Source organism: Fusarium redolens, assembly GCF_020744475.1.
Source record: "Fusarium redolens strain MPI-CAGE-AT-0023 chromosome Unknown BKA55scaffold_21, whole genome shotgun sequence".
NCBI classification, from domain to species: Eukaryota; Fungi; Ascomycota; class Sordariomycetes; order Hypocreales; family Nectriaceae; genus Fusarium; species Fusarium redolens.
In genome coordinates this window covers 482,793-494,841 of record NW_025763684.1, presented here as the reverse complement: position 1 = coordinate 494,841, position 12,049 = coordinate 482,793, and the positions used below count along the sequence as shown (strand labels likewise).

General features: G+C 48.8%; 2 protein-coding genes across 2 annotated transcripts; both read right to left on the bottom strand.

The window, feature by feature from the left end:
• Positions 1-8,383: 8,383 nt before the first annotated feature.
• BKA55DRAFT_582358 (uncharacterized protein) lies at positions 8,384-9,560 on the bottom strand. Its single transcript, XM_046194116.1, has 4 exons — positions 9,296-9,560; positions 9,188-9,227; positions 8,905-9,131; positions 8,384-8,825 (listed from the first exon to the last, which is right to left on the bottom strand). The coding sequence occupies exons 1-4, from the start codon at positions 9,476-9,478 to the stop codon at positions 8,577-8,579; spliced, it is 699 nt and encodes a 232-aa protein (XP_046043454.1). The 5' UTR covers positions 9,479-9,560; the 3' UTR covers positions 8,384-8,576.
• A 370-nt stretch (positions 9,561-9,930) lies between these two features.
• Positions 9,931-11,443, bottom strand: BKA55DRAFT_582355 (Alpha/beta hydrolase fold-1). The gene is made up of 2 exons (XM_046194115.1): positions 10,647-11,443; positions 9,931-10,550 (listed from the first exon to the last, which is right to left on the bottom strand). The coding sequence occupies exons 1-2, from the start codon at positions 11,055-11,057 to the stop codon at positions 10,206-10,208; spliced, it is 756 nt and encodes a 251-aa protein (XP_046043453.1). The 5' UTR covers positions 11,058-11,443; the 3' UTR covers positions 9,931-10,205.
• Positions 11,444-12,049: the final 606 nt, after the last annotated feature.

Here is a 12,049-nt window from a genome sequence, read left to right as displayed (position 1 = left end):
ACGGTTTTGATACAGAGGCATGACCTTACAGCGGCATGACTTTATATAACATTCAATTGGTCAGTTCTTCACGGACCCGTAAATACTTTCTGACGAACCCAGCGTGACCAGCTCTCTTATCATGACCTTATTCTTACCGGTAAGCGCGTGGACCAGCTGTTTGTCCGTAACGCTGAGCTCAGCCTGGGTCTGAGAGGCAGAATCCTCCCAGTCACTGGCGTCAGGGCTACTACTGCTCTTCCGTTTCTTAGCCCACTTCTGCTTCGATTTAAGCAGGACATTCGAGTTAATGTGATAGATGCAAAGTTGTTGCTGCACGTCAGGAAACTGATCATTGAGGGCGGCCTTCATAGAGTCGTCGAAGTCGGTGATAATGACATCAGGTTGCCTAATAGAGTGCTGGTCTATAAGCTGGCGAATGCTCTCAGCGAGGAATTGGAAGCCTTCTATTCTCTCATTGTAGATCAGGCCGAAGGCTGCGTTGAATACAGTCCCAAGACAGGTCTGACCGGTGGCTTGGAATAAGGGAAGCTTGAATCGATTAGTATTGTATGTGTTGTCAAAGCTTATGGCCTCGTGGAACCGCTTCCACATCTGGATGCAATAAGGAAACGTCCAGACAAGACCCAGTAGACGGTTTGGTTGGTCATCAGCCCACTTGACAAGGTAGGAAATCTCCATCTCATCGAAGAGCTTGATTAATACCGCAGTAGGTGTGTAGCCATTTAGCTTTTCCCGGTTGATGAGCGCGCGGGCGTTGTAGATATCCCTCTGAGTAAATGACGATTCAGGATGTTGCTCTTCGACCACGGCCCGAACATCACGAGCCCGGATGCCGACTCGACGACTTGTTGATTCAATGGTTGCCCTTACTGGCGTAGTGAGTCGTCTATGGGAGGGGTGCGCAGACGATGTGATACTAGGTCCATGGTTATGCTGGCTGTGTTCCAAGTTTGGATGTTGTCGTAGAAGCCATTTGCCCTCTTCCAGGGCTTCAGCAATTACCATCCACTTACAGCCACACTTTCGAGATTTACGCTGTCGAAGGCCTGCGCCTTTTGAAGCCCCTGGCTGTCCAAATCGATCACACTGAAGCGAGTATCTTATCCGTCGTCGTTTATATGAATAGGCATTCCTTCGAACGATGCCAAACCCGTTTTCTTTCGCGAACATATTGACCGAGTCGAAGAGAGCTTCAGCCGATGGCGCCGGATCGCCTGTAATAGGTGGGCTAGGGATTGGGCCTGGAAAAGGTGAAGAGATTTGTGGAAAAGATAATGATTCCGGTGATTCGGCCCTTGGTGATACTTGAAGAATCTGTGTAGGTGACTTGCGCGGTGGAGAGTATGGTGGAGGAGATTCGTAGGCGTCTGAGCTGAGCGGCGACCAACCCCATCGCTCTCGCCATGCACGCACTCGTTCGTATGACCGAGCAAGGTCAATAGTCAGACTCTGGCCTTCACCAACAACCTGCCGTACAATTTTCATAGCAGATTCGAACTCAGCTCTTGTTGGGGTCGATGGCCGTTGGGCTGGCTCTGGTGGGGAGGAGAAAGGTGGAGGGTCGATTTCGGGACCTGGAATAGGGACCCTGACTCGCTGAAGTCGTGTCCTCCCTGATGGAAACTCATTTAGAAGGTAAATCTCGTAATCAAACCGCAGATCCCACGCAGGTTCGTGGAGGCCCTGCGAGCCGTGAGGCAGTGGGAAGGTCGAAAAAGTCTGTGGATAAGAAGCAAAGAGATTGCTTAGCGTATCTTCGTCGCCTGTTCTATAGTATTGGCCGATGCTTGCTGCGGAACTGCTTGCAGAGTTCGGTCGATTTACGAGTAAAGGAGGGCTAAAACTGGCTTGTCGGCTTGTTCGCTGTCGTTTTTCACGGTGTATTTGATTGCTAGGGCTTAAGCTTCGCGGCCTACGAAGGCCTATACGTCGTTCCACTGCAGGGGAAGACATTATGGAAGTGATAAAAGACATGAGGTCAAGAGGTGGGAACGCGTCTACGCGCCTAGAGCTATTATGGCTGGTTCGGAGCTAAGGTCAAAAAAATGTGGAGAGCTAAAGCTGTAGTACTTTTAATACAGGGGGCAGAATCCATAATCTACTAACAATTAAAAATTTAGCGAATCAAAGCCCGTGAAAGTCATGCCGCTGTAAGGTCATGCCTCTGTATTAAAACCGTCATGCCGCTCTATCAATTCCCTATATTATATACTAATAAATATAAATTAAATAAAGATAGGATAACGTGGTTGATAAGCATGCTGACCGGACAAGTATGCTGACCAAAAATCTCAACCATTTGGCTTTATATTACTATAAAACCACCACAAACTAGCTAATTAATTAAAACTATTCGCTATACTCTTCCCCAGATATCTGAATAACTACCTGACAGGTCCTTGCATTATGTCCGTCCTTGCCGCATACACTACAACGCCGAACACCCGGTCGCGCCGATCTTCCTTGACCACCACTTTTTCGATAATTCAGCTATTACTTGCATATCAACATCCATCTGATCAATTACTTGCGATGCTTCCTGTACAGTCATAGTCCCTCCTTTCTGTAGTCTAGTCCTTGTTCCCCTTCGGCGCCGACTTATTATCTTATTTGTTTGTTCAAGATCCTTTAACCTAGCCTCTACCAAGGCTAGTCGATGTATAGCTGCCTTTGTTGCTTTAGTACTAGACTTTAAAGCTTCTATAATTGACTCTGGTGAGCTACTCTTATGCCTTCTGATTCGCCTTTCAAGGTATTCAGACTGAGATCGGGCCTCAATTGCTGTTGTTGGGCTCTTTGAAGTCCAAGAGGTCGATGGTTTAGCAGCCTCCTCGGGAGGCGTTGGAGTCCGTAGCTGTACATCAAGCTTTGAGATTACATGTTCTGGGTCAAAAGGAGCAAGCCCGGCTCCTCTAAAACCTCCCCAAATATTACTTCTTGTAAATGTAGCTTGAAAAGCGGCATAAAAGGCCGGGAAGAACTCGGTCTTCAAAATGTGAGTTATAGAGCATCTGATCAGATGCTCTATTTTCCGACTATAGGCTTTCTTGAGCGACCCAAAGCACTCGACGTCAAGATGCTGGAGAAGATGAGACGAATGAGGTGGCATACAGAGCGTAATAATCTTCTTTTCCTTACAATATGCCTCAAAGTCGGCCGAATGGTGACTTTCGTGACCATCGAGGATTAGAAGACGATAGGGACCAGTTGATCGCTTAGTTGTAGACCGATCAAAGTGCTTTAGCCACTCGAGGCCGAACTTATTATCTGTTCAGCCATTTGGGCTCGTTGCAATAGCTCAATCGCCCGGGAGATCGCATTCTCGGTACCAATTGGCAAGGTGATATTGGCCTGCAACCACGAGAAATGGATCGATTGCCCGGCCTTCCGCATTCATCGCCTGGATGACTGTAATCCATTCCCGGTTTCCAGGCTGCACTAATTTTGGTCTTCCACGTCTTTCTGTGCCTGTGACAACCATGCCACTTCAGATCGTGCCCATCATAAAGCCAGTCTCATCAAAGTTCCGGATATCGTCTGATCGGATACCGTACTTCCCGATTAAATTCGGCACAAGAACAAACCACTTCCGCATTACAGTTGGATCTTCGTACTTGTCCCTCTGGTATTCATATTTACGTGAAAAACGCGTCTTGAGCTCTGATTGTCGCTTGACAAAGTTATGAGCCCAGCGCTTGCCGACAAGTGACGCGTCGCGGTCAGCTAGTAGTCGATTGGCTATTTCTTCAACAAATCGCAGTCGAGGGGGAAATCCTCGCGAATCTAGGTCGAGAATGAATTGAACTACTATCTGTTCTTCTAGATCAGATAGTCTGCGTGACTTTGGGATAGTATCGCGCATTGAAAAAATGCCATTTTGGCGACGACGTAGCCGCTGCTCGTGAATCTGATAGGTCTTTGGAGCACGTCGGATGCTTGGCTTTGGGTCATTTTGCAGGGCCCGAAGGGTAAGAAGGGTCCGAGCCTGCGTATTTATGCTTGACATCATCGGTTGTTGAGAACTAATTGATTAGATAAAAAGTTAGGTGCAGGGGGGAAAAGTGCGCCGCCTGCTTATCACATACGTTATAAAATAGTATTAAAAGATATAACTAACTTATGCCTACCCTATTATAACTTAATTACAATAGAGCCAAATCTGGCAGACTCTGCTTATTTCTGAACTGTAACATAATTACTAGACTAACTTATGGCAGGCTATAGAGGTGACTGTTGCAAAACCCCTGAAATCACTGCAAGTGTGTTAAATTGGGTTAGCGGCATATTCACTCCGCCCCGCAGTACATTGTGCTCTGTACCTCAGCTTGAATTTCTCGATTTTTAGCGTCGCGGCAAGATCCTGTCATAGCCACGAGGCGCACCAAACCAGCAGAATGCATTTTAATTAATTTGAAGCAAGATGCGGTCTCATGCGGGTATGACATGTACGGATGGGCAGCTCAAGGTTAAATGAGCGCCTGGTTTTCTATCCACAGGAGCGACGAGAGTCGGTCTCTTATGCGTATGCTCAGTCTGCTGATCTTCTAGACAGCATTCTGCCCGTGTTTTGGGGCTCATTTCAACCATGAAGTTATTCACCGGGGTCATGATCCTTGCCCTCCATGTGCAAGAACAATATCGCCCTTCTTCGCAGTGTATGAAGTCGCTAAGCTCTTTTTAGTAGGCGGTTACGACGCTAAACCACTGCTGACCAGAAACAGAATTACCGGGTTAACCGCCATGGGCTCACCAGGCTGCTTTTTATTGCGAATGGAAGGGGAATGGCCAGTCAAACTTTGGCGATGTCTGAAACAGGATGAGCTGTAATCATGAAATACAAATCAAAGCTTAGGCAGCGAGTTTATTTACAAAAAAATCGACTCAGATTGTGTTCATGATGACATGGTAGGTGTCTGCGCTGTGGCGATTGTCCACCAGTGTGTCGCATTAGGTGTGTACTTTGAGAGACAGAAGATCAGGCCATTAGTAACGAGTAGCAGTTGTGGATTGATTAATGTATGTGTATTTTTCGTCAGGGGGGCCATCGGCCCCGTAAAGTCCCCTACTGGGGCACAGGACGCGCTGAGCTAGGGGTCTCTCTCTATGATCTAATTACACAATGCTATTGGATGGGGAGAGGCTCAGTTGTTCGCAATGGCGAAATTAGACTTCCCTGTCAACCATTCATCTGATGTTGGCTACAGCGCGAGCCCGCAGCTAGTCCGCAGTACATTTTTCTGACGATTCCAAGGTACTCAGATGACTAAGAAGTAAAGCCCCTAAACCCAAATGGAAACCACCAGGAGTTTTGCAACAGTCCCCCCTATCGCCCACCGTACTAACTCACCGCCACCCCACACACCCCCTGTCCCCGCACACTTCAACACCATCAACGCGTCATCAACACAGGATTCTTCATTTTATTCTGTATTTGTCAAATAAAATCCGTTTTTATTTATTTCAATGGCAATAGAATCGCAGCTATCAGATTATGAAAAGAGGATGTTATTGGCCATTGAGGACGTGGAAATCATTGGTTTGCGGCCCTCGGCGGTAAAACACTCGGTCAAGCTCTCAACATTGCATGATCGATGCGCCGGAGGCCAGGATATCCGCACGGCACATCAGAAAGATCAGTCGCTTACTGTAGAGCAGGAAGATGACCTAGTCAACTATATTATCGAACGAGAGCGCGCTTTTCAGCCTCCCACGAAGAAGGATATCCATGACTTCGCACAGGCGTTATCATCAGTCAACGGGCAAGTCTCTTATGTCGGCAAGAACTGGGTTAACAGATTCTTTACCCGCCATTCGAGTATAGAATTGAAGCCATCGCGAGTCATAGAATCCGCGAGGAAGCGTTGTGTGACGAAGGAGTCACTTTCCGAGTACTACGATGGTCTTAACTGGGTAGTCAACACGAAGAAGATAACTAGGCCTTATATGTACAACATTGACGAGACCGGCGTTTAAATCGGTGAGACTAACGGTGGCATAGTAGCCGGAACGGCGATGACTTCTTCCTCAGAGAGGATAAAGTCCGATAATACGACTTGGAGCTCGATAATCGAGTCCGTATCAGCGGACGGTCGGCGTCTCACGCCTTGTGTCGTTTTTACCGGCGAGAACTTCCAAGGACAGTGGTTTCCAGCCGTTTTTCCTGATTGGAAGTACACTTGCAGTCCAACCGGTTGGTCTAACAGCGACATCTTCGTCCGTTGGTTCATGGGGGTATTCGTACCGCAGACTAAGCCGAAGGATCCTAATCAATGGAGACTATTAGTTCTAGACCAGCATAAGTCACATATTACAGCGGAATTGATGAAAAAGGCATGGCTGAATAAGATTTGGCTCTCTTGGTTACCCTCACACTCATCACATATCACTCAGCCGCTCGATGTTGCCGTATTTGGTCCGTTGAAAACGTACTATCGCCAGTTTACCCGCTCTTGGGCCTCATACGAAGCAACCTCGCCACACCAACAACGACTCTTCCTAAAAGCTTATGAGAGTGCTTCATTGAAAGCCCTGAGCTGTAGGAACATAATAAGTGGTTTCTCGGCCCCTGGGCTTTTCCCGATCAATCTACAGAAGGCGTTGGCGGCGTTGAAGCCAAGGGAGAAGAAACGCAAGCGCTTCAACGGGCCTATAACACCAAGGAAGGCCCAAGTAATCGCTGATACGATCTGGAGTACGCCCCAAGGAAGTGCCGATATTCAAAAACAACTGGAAGCCGTGCAAAGTCAAGGAAATACCTTTATTCGCGACTTCAATTGTATCATAAAGAAAGCGATGAAATGTATCGACCAGAAGAACAGTCAAATTCAACGCCTAGAGGAGGAAAAAGCAGTACTGAAGGCGTCAGTAGCAGCAAGAGAGCCCACTGGCCGAGTCGCCGTTCAATTTGACCCCAACAAGGCTTTCCCTGAGATTGAACAGATTATCTCGGCTCGTGATCAGGTTGAAAAGAACGTACTACATCAGATCGAGGGAAATAAGAGAAAACAACGTAAAAAGAATCCGCCAAAAACACAGACTGCAGATACAATATTCGTAAATCAGTTTCCAAACTCTCAGTTAAATTGAATAAATACTCGTTATTGTAGAATTAATTGAAGTCATCTACGGATTCGCGTTGTGATGCTATCACGGGTGTTCGGGGACGGGGGGTGTGTGGGGTGGCGGTGAGTTAGTCTAGTAAGTTACAAGGAGAGAAGACACTCAAAGACAAAGAAATAGCCAGAGTCGCCAAATATTCTATGTGTACAGTACGCCATACGCATTTAAAGCTATCCAGCTTCAGGCCAACAAAAGCCCCTTCGAACAGTACGTCATTTGGCAGTTGCGGTTGTCAAAAAGCCTTCTAGATCCCGCACGGTGACTTCCCGTTGAGTACTAGCCCGTTACACCTGTCTGTCGCCTCAACGCCAGAGAATAGACCATTCCGCAGCACGGCGAGGCCGGCGTGATCCGGCGTTTCGGCCAAGAACGAGAAGCAATGTCTCAGGATGACCAAACGTAACCGCACCGCCTATGGCTGTGAACTTTCCGCTACCCGTCTTGCAGAAGATCACGGCCGGCCCTCGCAATTGCAAATCGGCCGCTACTAAATCTCCAAGTAGCGCCGGCAGGTGCTGATCCTGTAAGTGTGTTTCTTAGTGCCTAATACCACGTGAGGGCAGAGGAAAGTGAAGTGGCGGCGTTAGTGCTCACTTGGTTTGGCTTGGCGGTGTCCCGGCCCGTGGAAGGGTGGTTGAAGGCGCCGCTCGACTTCTCCTGCTGAGCCGGCAACACTGAGCAAGATGCGGATTGGGTCGGGCTGTCGGTGGATGTGAATGGATAGTGTGTCTGACTAGGACTTTGGGCAACGGAATAAAGCTGCGGCCATGCTAGACCCAGGGATCTCCGGAGATACTCTGCAGATAGAACTTTGCGAGCCTCCTCAAACATCTAGTAATGCATTCTACGTGCTATCACCAATCACATTCGCTCTCGTCTTCCCCCGCCCGTCTTGGCTATCTGATCCATCTCCAAATCGTGGATTCCGAGATCTTGCCACGAATCCGACTCGTTGTCTGTCAATGCCGAAAACGGATAGGTATCATCATGGAATTGGTGATTGGAGGGAGCGTGTGCAATCGAGGTTGAGCTGCGAGCTCCGTCGTTGGGTGTATTCAACCGCACACCCCTGTCGTGTTTGCGAGGATCTCCAGAGCCGCCAATAGTTACAATTCCCGACAGACTTCCTCCAGTGGCCCTCGGCGTGCTATGCCGAGCTCGGCCGTATATGGCAAGGTATAATATAGGTTTCAGGGACGGAAGACAAGCTAAGAGATAATCAGGGCAACATGATCGGGCGGGGAGGCGCATGCCCGACTTACCGCAGACGGTCCCAACGTTGACTTCGATTCCAGTCCACATCATCTCTTCGCTAAACAACCAAGTGACATCTATGCTGGAAAAGTCGAGCGCAACCACATAGTACAGCCGGACGAAAGACACGGCGGTGACACTGGTCCGAGGATTGAATTAGCCCCAATCAACAAATCCTAACTTGCGACGTGCAGGTCTGCTTACAATAGGCCGAGCGCAAAGATGCCCAAGACTGCTATCTTCTTCGCGGTGTGCAGTTGTAGGCTCCAAATTCCCGGGACGGGAACGAGAAGAATTAATATATCGGTGATGATATTCGGTATTGCATTTGCAATAAAGAACATTCTGACGTTAACTGGGCATTTGTATATCATGTCACTACCGCCGTTGGGGTCGAACCGAAGCCAAAATGCGGACACGGGCAGGCATTGAAAAGTCGAAACGAGGATCTAGGCATCTAGTCAGTATACTGGGGAGATGAACGGTGTGCCGACTAAGGAACAGCGGAAGAGGGGGTGGGGAACGTACGACGGCGATTCCCCAAGCTGAAATAATGCCAAATAAAATACAGATGGGTAACCGGGTTGAGCGCACCGAGCCAAAAATCCGCCAGTAAAGAGCAAGTATAGACCACTTAACCAAGACAATGCTCATGGTATACAGGTACTCGGCGATAAATAAGCCGTGAAAGTAAACCTCAAGTCCGTCCAGCGGTGCAGCCCAGATGTGTTTGCCAAAGCCACCGCGAGTAGTCACTGTACGAACTGTCAGTATTGGCTGCCATATCGGGCTACGACATCAAACAACGCACTGTAGCAGGTTACGTCAAACATGAACCCAGCAGAGAATAGCTGCATTTATGCCCTGTTAGTCATGGGTTTCGAGGGAATAGGGAAGGTTTGTAGGAGGGAAAAAATACCAGCGAAACAACAATGAGCCAGTCATCCCACCAGAGCTGGTTCTGAACAAGTCTTCGCGATGTGATACGCAGACAGATACTGACAGCCCCGAAAACCCAGGTCAGGACAAAGCCAGAGACAAGGGCTGGGACTTTGGTCTCGTCGAGGTCGAGACCTGGAGGCGGTTCTGGGAGAGAACCCATCTTTGGTCTTGGGTACGGTGGATGGATGGAAACAGCACTGACGGTTGCAGATATAGGTGTTGGCCTCGACAATACTTATACCGACCAGGCAGAGAGTTGCCGAAAAGCTACAAGGGGATCGACAAAGCCTTTCCCAGGGGCTTGAAAAAAGCTTGGCGAGTCATGGACTCCTGCCGAGACGAGCCAACGGATAAGGCAGCGGTAGCTCCATCTAGTGCGCGCTGTAGACGCTGATCCCCGCGACCCGAAAATGGGGGATATCTCCTCGGTGGGGGTAAGGCTCCAGCATCTTAGTCGGTCCAGTCTTAGAACCTTGACAATCCGCCGCGAATCAGCCACTATGCGTTAGGATCTTAGCGTATAGAGGCCTGCCACTTAGGCCACTAACAGAGATGAATGAGGCATTCTCGGGTTGGTTCTCTATGAACAGAGATGATATACAACAGCAATGCGGCGTTCTCCGAAACTTTATTCTTGCCCTATGTAACGTCATTAAAACTACTTCGTACTAGGGCGGGCGTCACTGAAGGGTTAGCCATATCCTTAATGGAGGGTTCTACTGAATTTTCTTTTTCTACAGCGAGGCCAATGATTATTCGACAGGGATTGCATCGCATCAGTGGTAATGAAACGCCCGGTGTCGCCCGGAACCAATCTCCCTGCCAAATCAGGAGTGAAGAGCGTGGATCGGACAGCCACTGCTATCATCACTGTCGTCACCGCAACTCTATAGCTGGACCCTCATCTGGCCCGAGTGCGCCGCCTTTTCGACTCCATCCACCACGTCTTGAACCGCTGACAAGAAGGGCGAGTGCGAGGTTCTGCTCCGGAAAATAACTGAATCCGGGCCTAGGATTTGAGCCATCTGCTCTTGCACGGCGGCAGGGACAGCTCTGTCTTCTTCGCAGACAAAGTATAAGCAGTGCATGTCGTGCCAAGGCTCGTAGTCTACCTCATCCGTCCACGCACGCACGCATTCGTGTGTGAGAGCCGCAGCCGCCTCTTTCTGCAGATCTAGAGGCACATCATGATAAAATACCTCCTCTGGTGTGTCTGCAAATACGTACGAGCCCTGTGTGCATGATCGACAATTTAGCCATGGTCCTCTATGTACCAGGGGATGTTGCGCTGGTGTTTTGGAATCGGTGGTCGACTCCACACTTCTTACCTCTACACGCATCCAGGGAAGCCACCGTCCTCCAAGAAGTTTGAGAATGCTCTGGCCCACGGGCGTTACGAATGCAGCGAGGTAAAGGAACGTGACGATCCCTCCCGCCTTGCCCTCCTTCTGTCGCTGCTCGTAGCCAAGGCCTGGGACGGCGTTTGCACCAACCAGGCCTCCATACGAGTGGACGACCAGAACAATCTGCTTACCTTGATTAGCTAAATCATCGAGAACGTTGCGCAGCGCCGCAGCGTCGTCGGGAATCCCCTTGGTGGGCGGCTCGGCACCGACAGACGGGTACGTGACGGCGTCAGTCTCCCAACCCCTGGCTTGCAATGCATTGCGAACAAGTCGGAACGAGTCCGGGGAGTGCCATGCCCCTGGTGCGAAAACGATAGTCGGCTTGCGAGTCATATTGAATCCGGTACTCAACGTTGGAAGATCAGGTGAGGAGGAACTCTGGGTGCCTCTCGTCCGTTGGTGGGTGGACGCACAGTACTTATAGCTGTGAACTTGACTTTTATCTAGCCCTGAACGATTTAGTCGAGATGACGGTGCCTCTCGTCGCTTAAACTTAAGAATGCAGGGTATTAAGTAGTAGTGTTCATACAATAGGTTATTAAAGACTTATTAGCTTAGCGCCGGTCGTCATAAGAGCCCGATAAGACACCTTGACGAAATGAAGCGATGTAAATTAAAAAGAAGATTATTAAATTTAGGTTCCCACCTATCAACAATTGATAAATGAACTGAAGGTAAGTTAGAGTTTATTTAAAAACCCATACAAATTGAAGCCTCCACTTCCGTACCTAGCAGCGGGGGTAGCCAATAAAAATGCATTAAATCAAAGATACATTTATCCCCACCTAACTTTGGTTGTGTCAAAGGTCCCAGCAATTGCCAAGTCTACATGAAGCTACATTACATTCTTGACACCTATATCGTGACTGTGGCGCCCTTCGACTGTTACCGCTACTCGTGGGTTTGACTAAAAAGGAACCCCACTCATAGAGTGGGCGGCAAAAATCTGGGACAAGGGCAAAAATCTGGGACAGCCGAATACCCCGCTCAGTCCGAATTTGCTTGATTTCACCACCAAAAACCCAACTTTTGAAAGACATTTCTAAGTATTATTCGGTCATATCTTGTATCTTAATTTGAATTTTCATCTACACCGTCACTATGACTGATCTTTATCAACTCAATCCTGCCGTTGCGGCCGCACGTGCGATTTTGCTCTCACAACGCCGCCACCGCAACACTAAGGAAGGGAAGCCTCTCACCGTGAGAGAAGCTGCGGATAGATTCAGGGCCTCCAAGAGTGCTGTTGGTCGTCATCTGAAGTCAATGAAGCTATACGGAAAACCTGACTTCAGTAATAACAGCCGCGGCCGGCCGAGGAATCT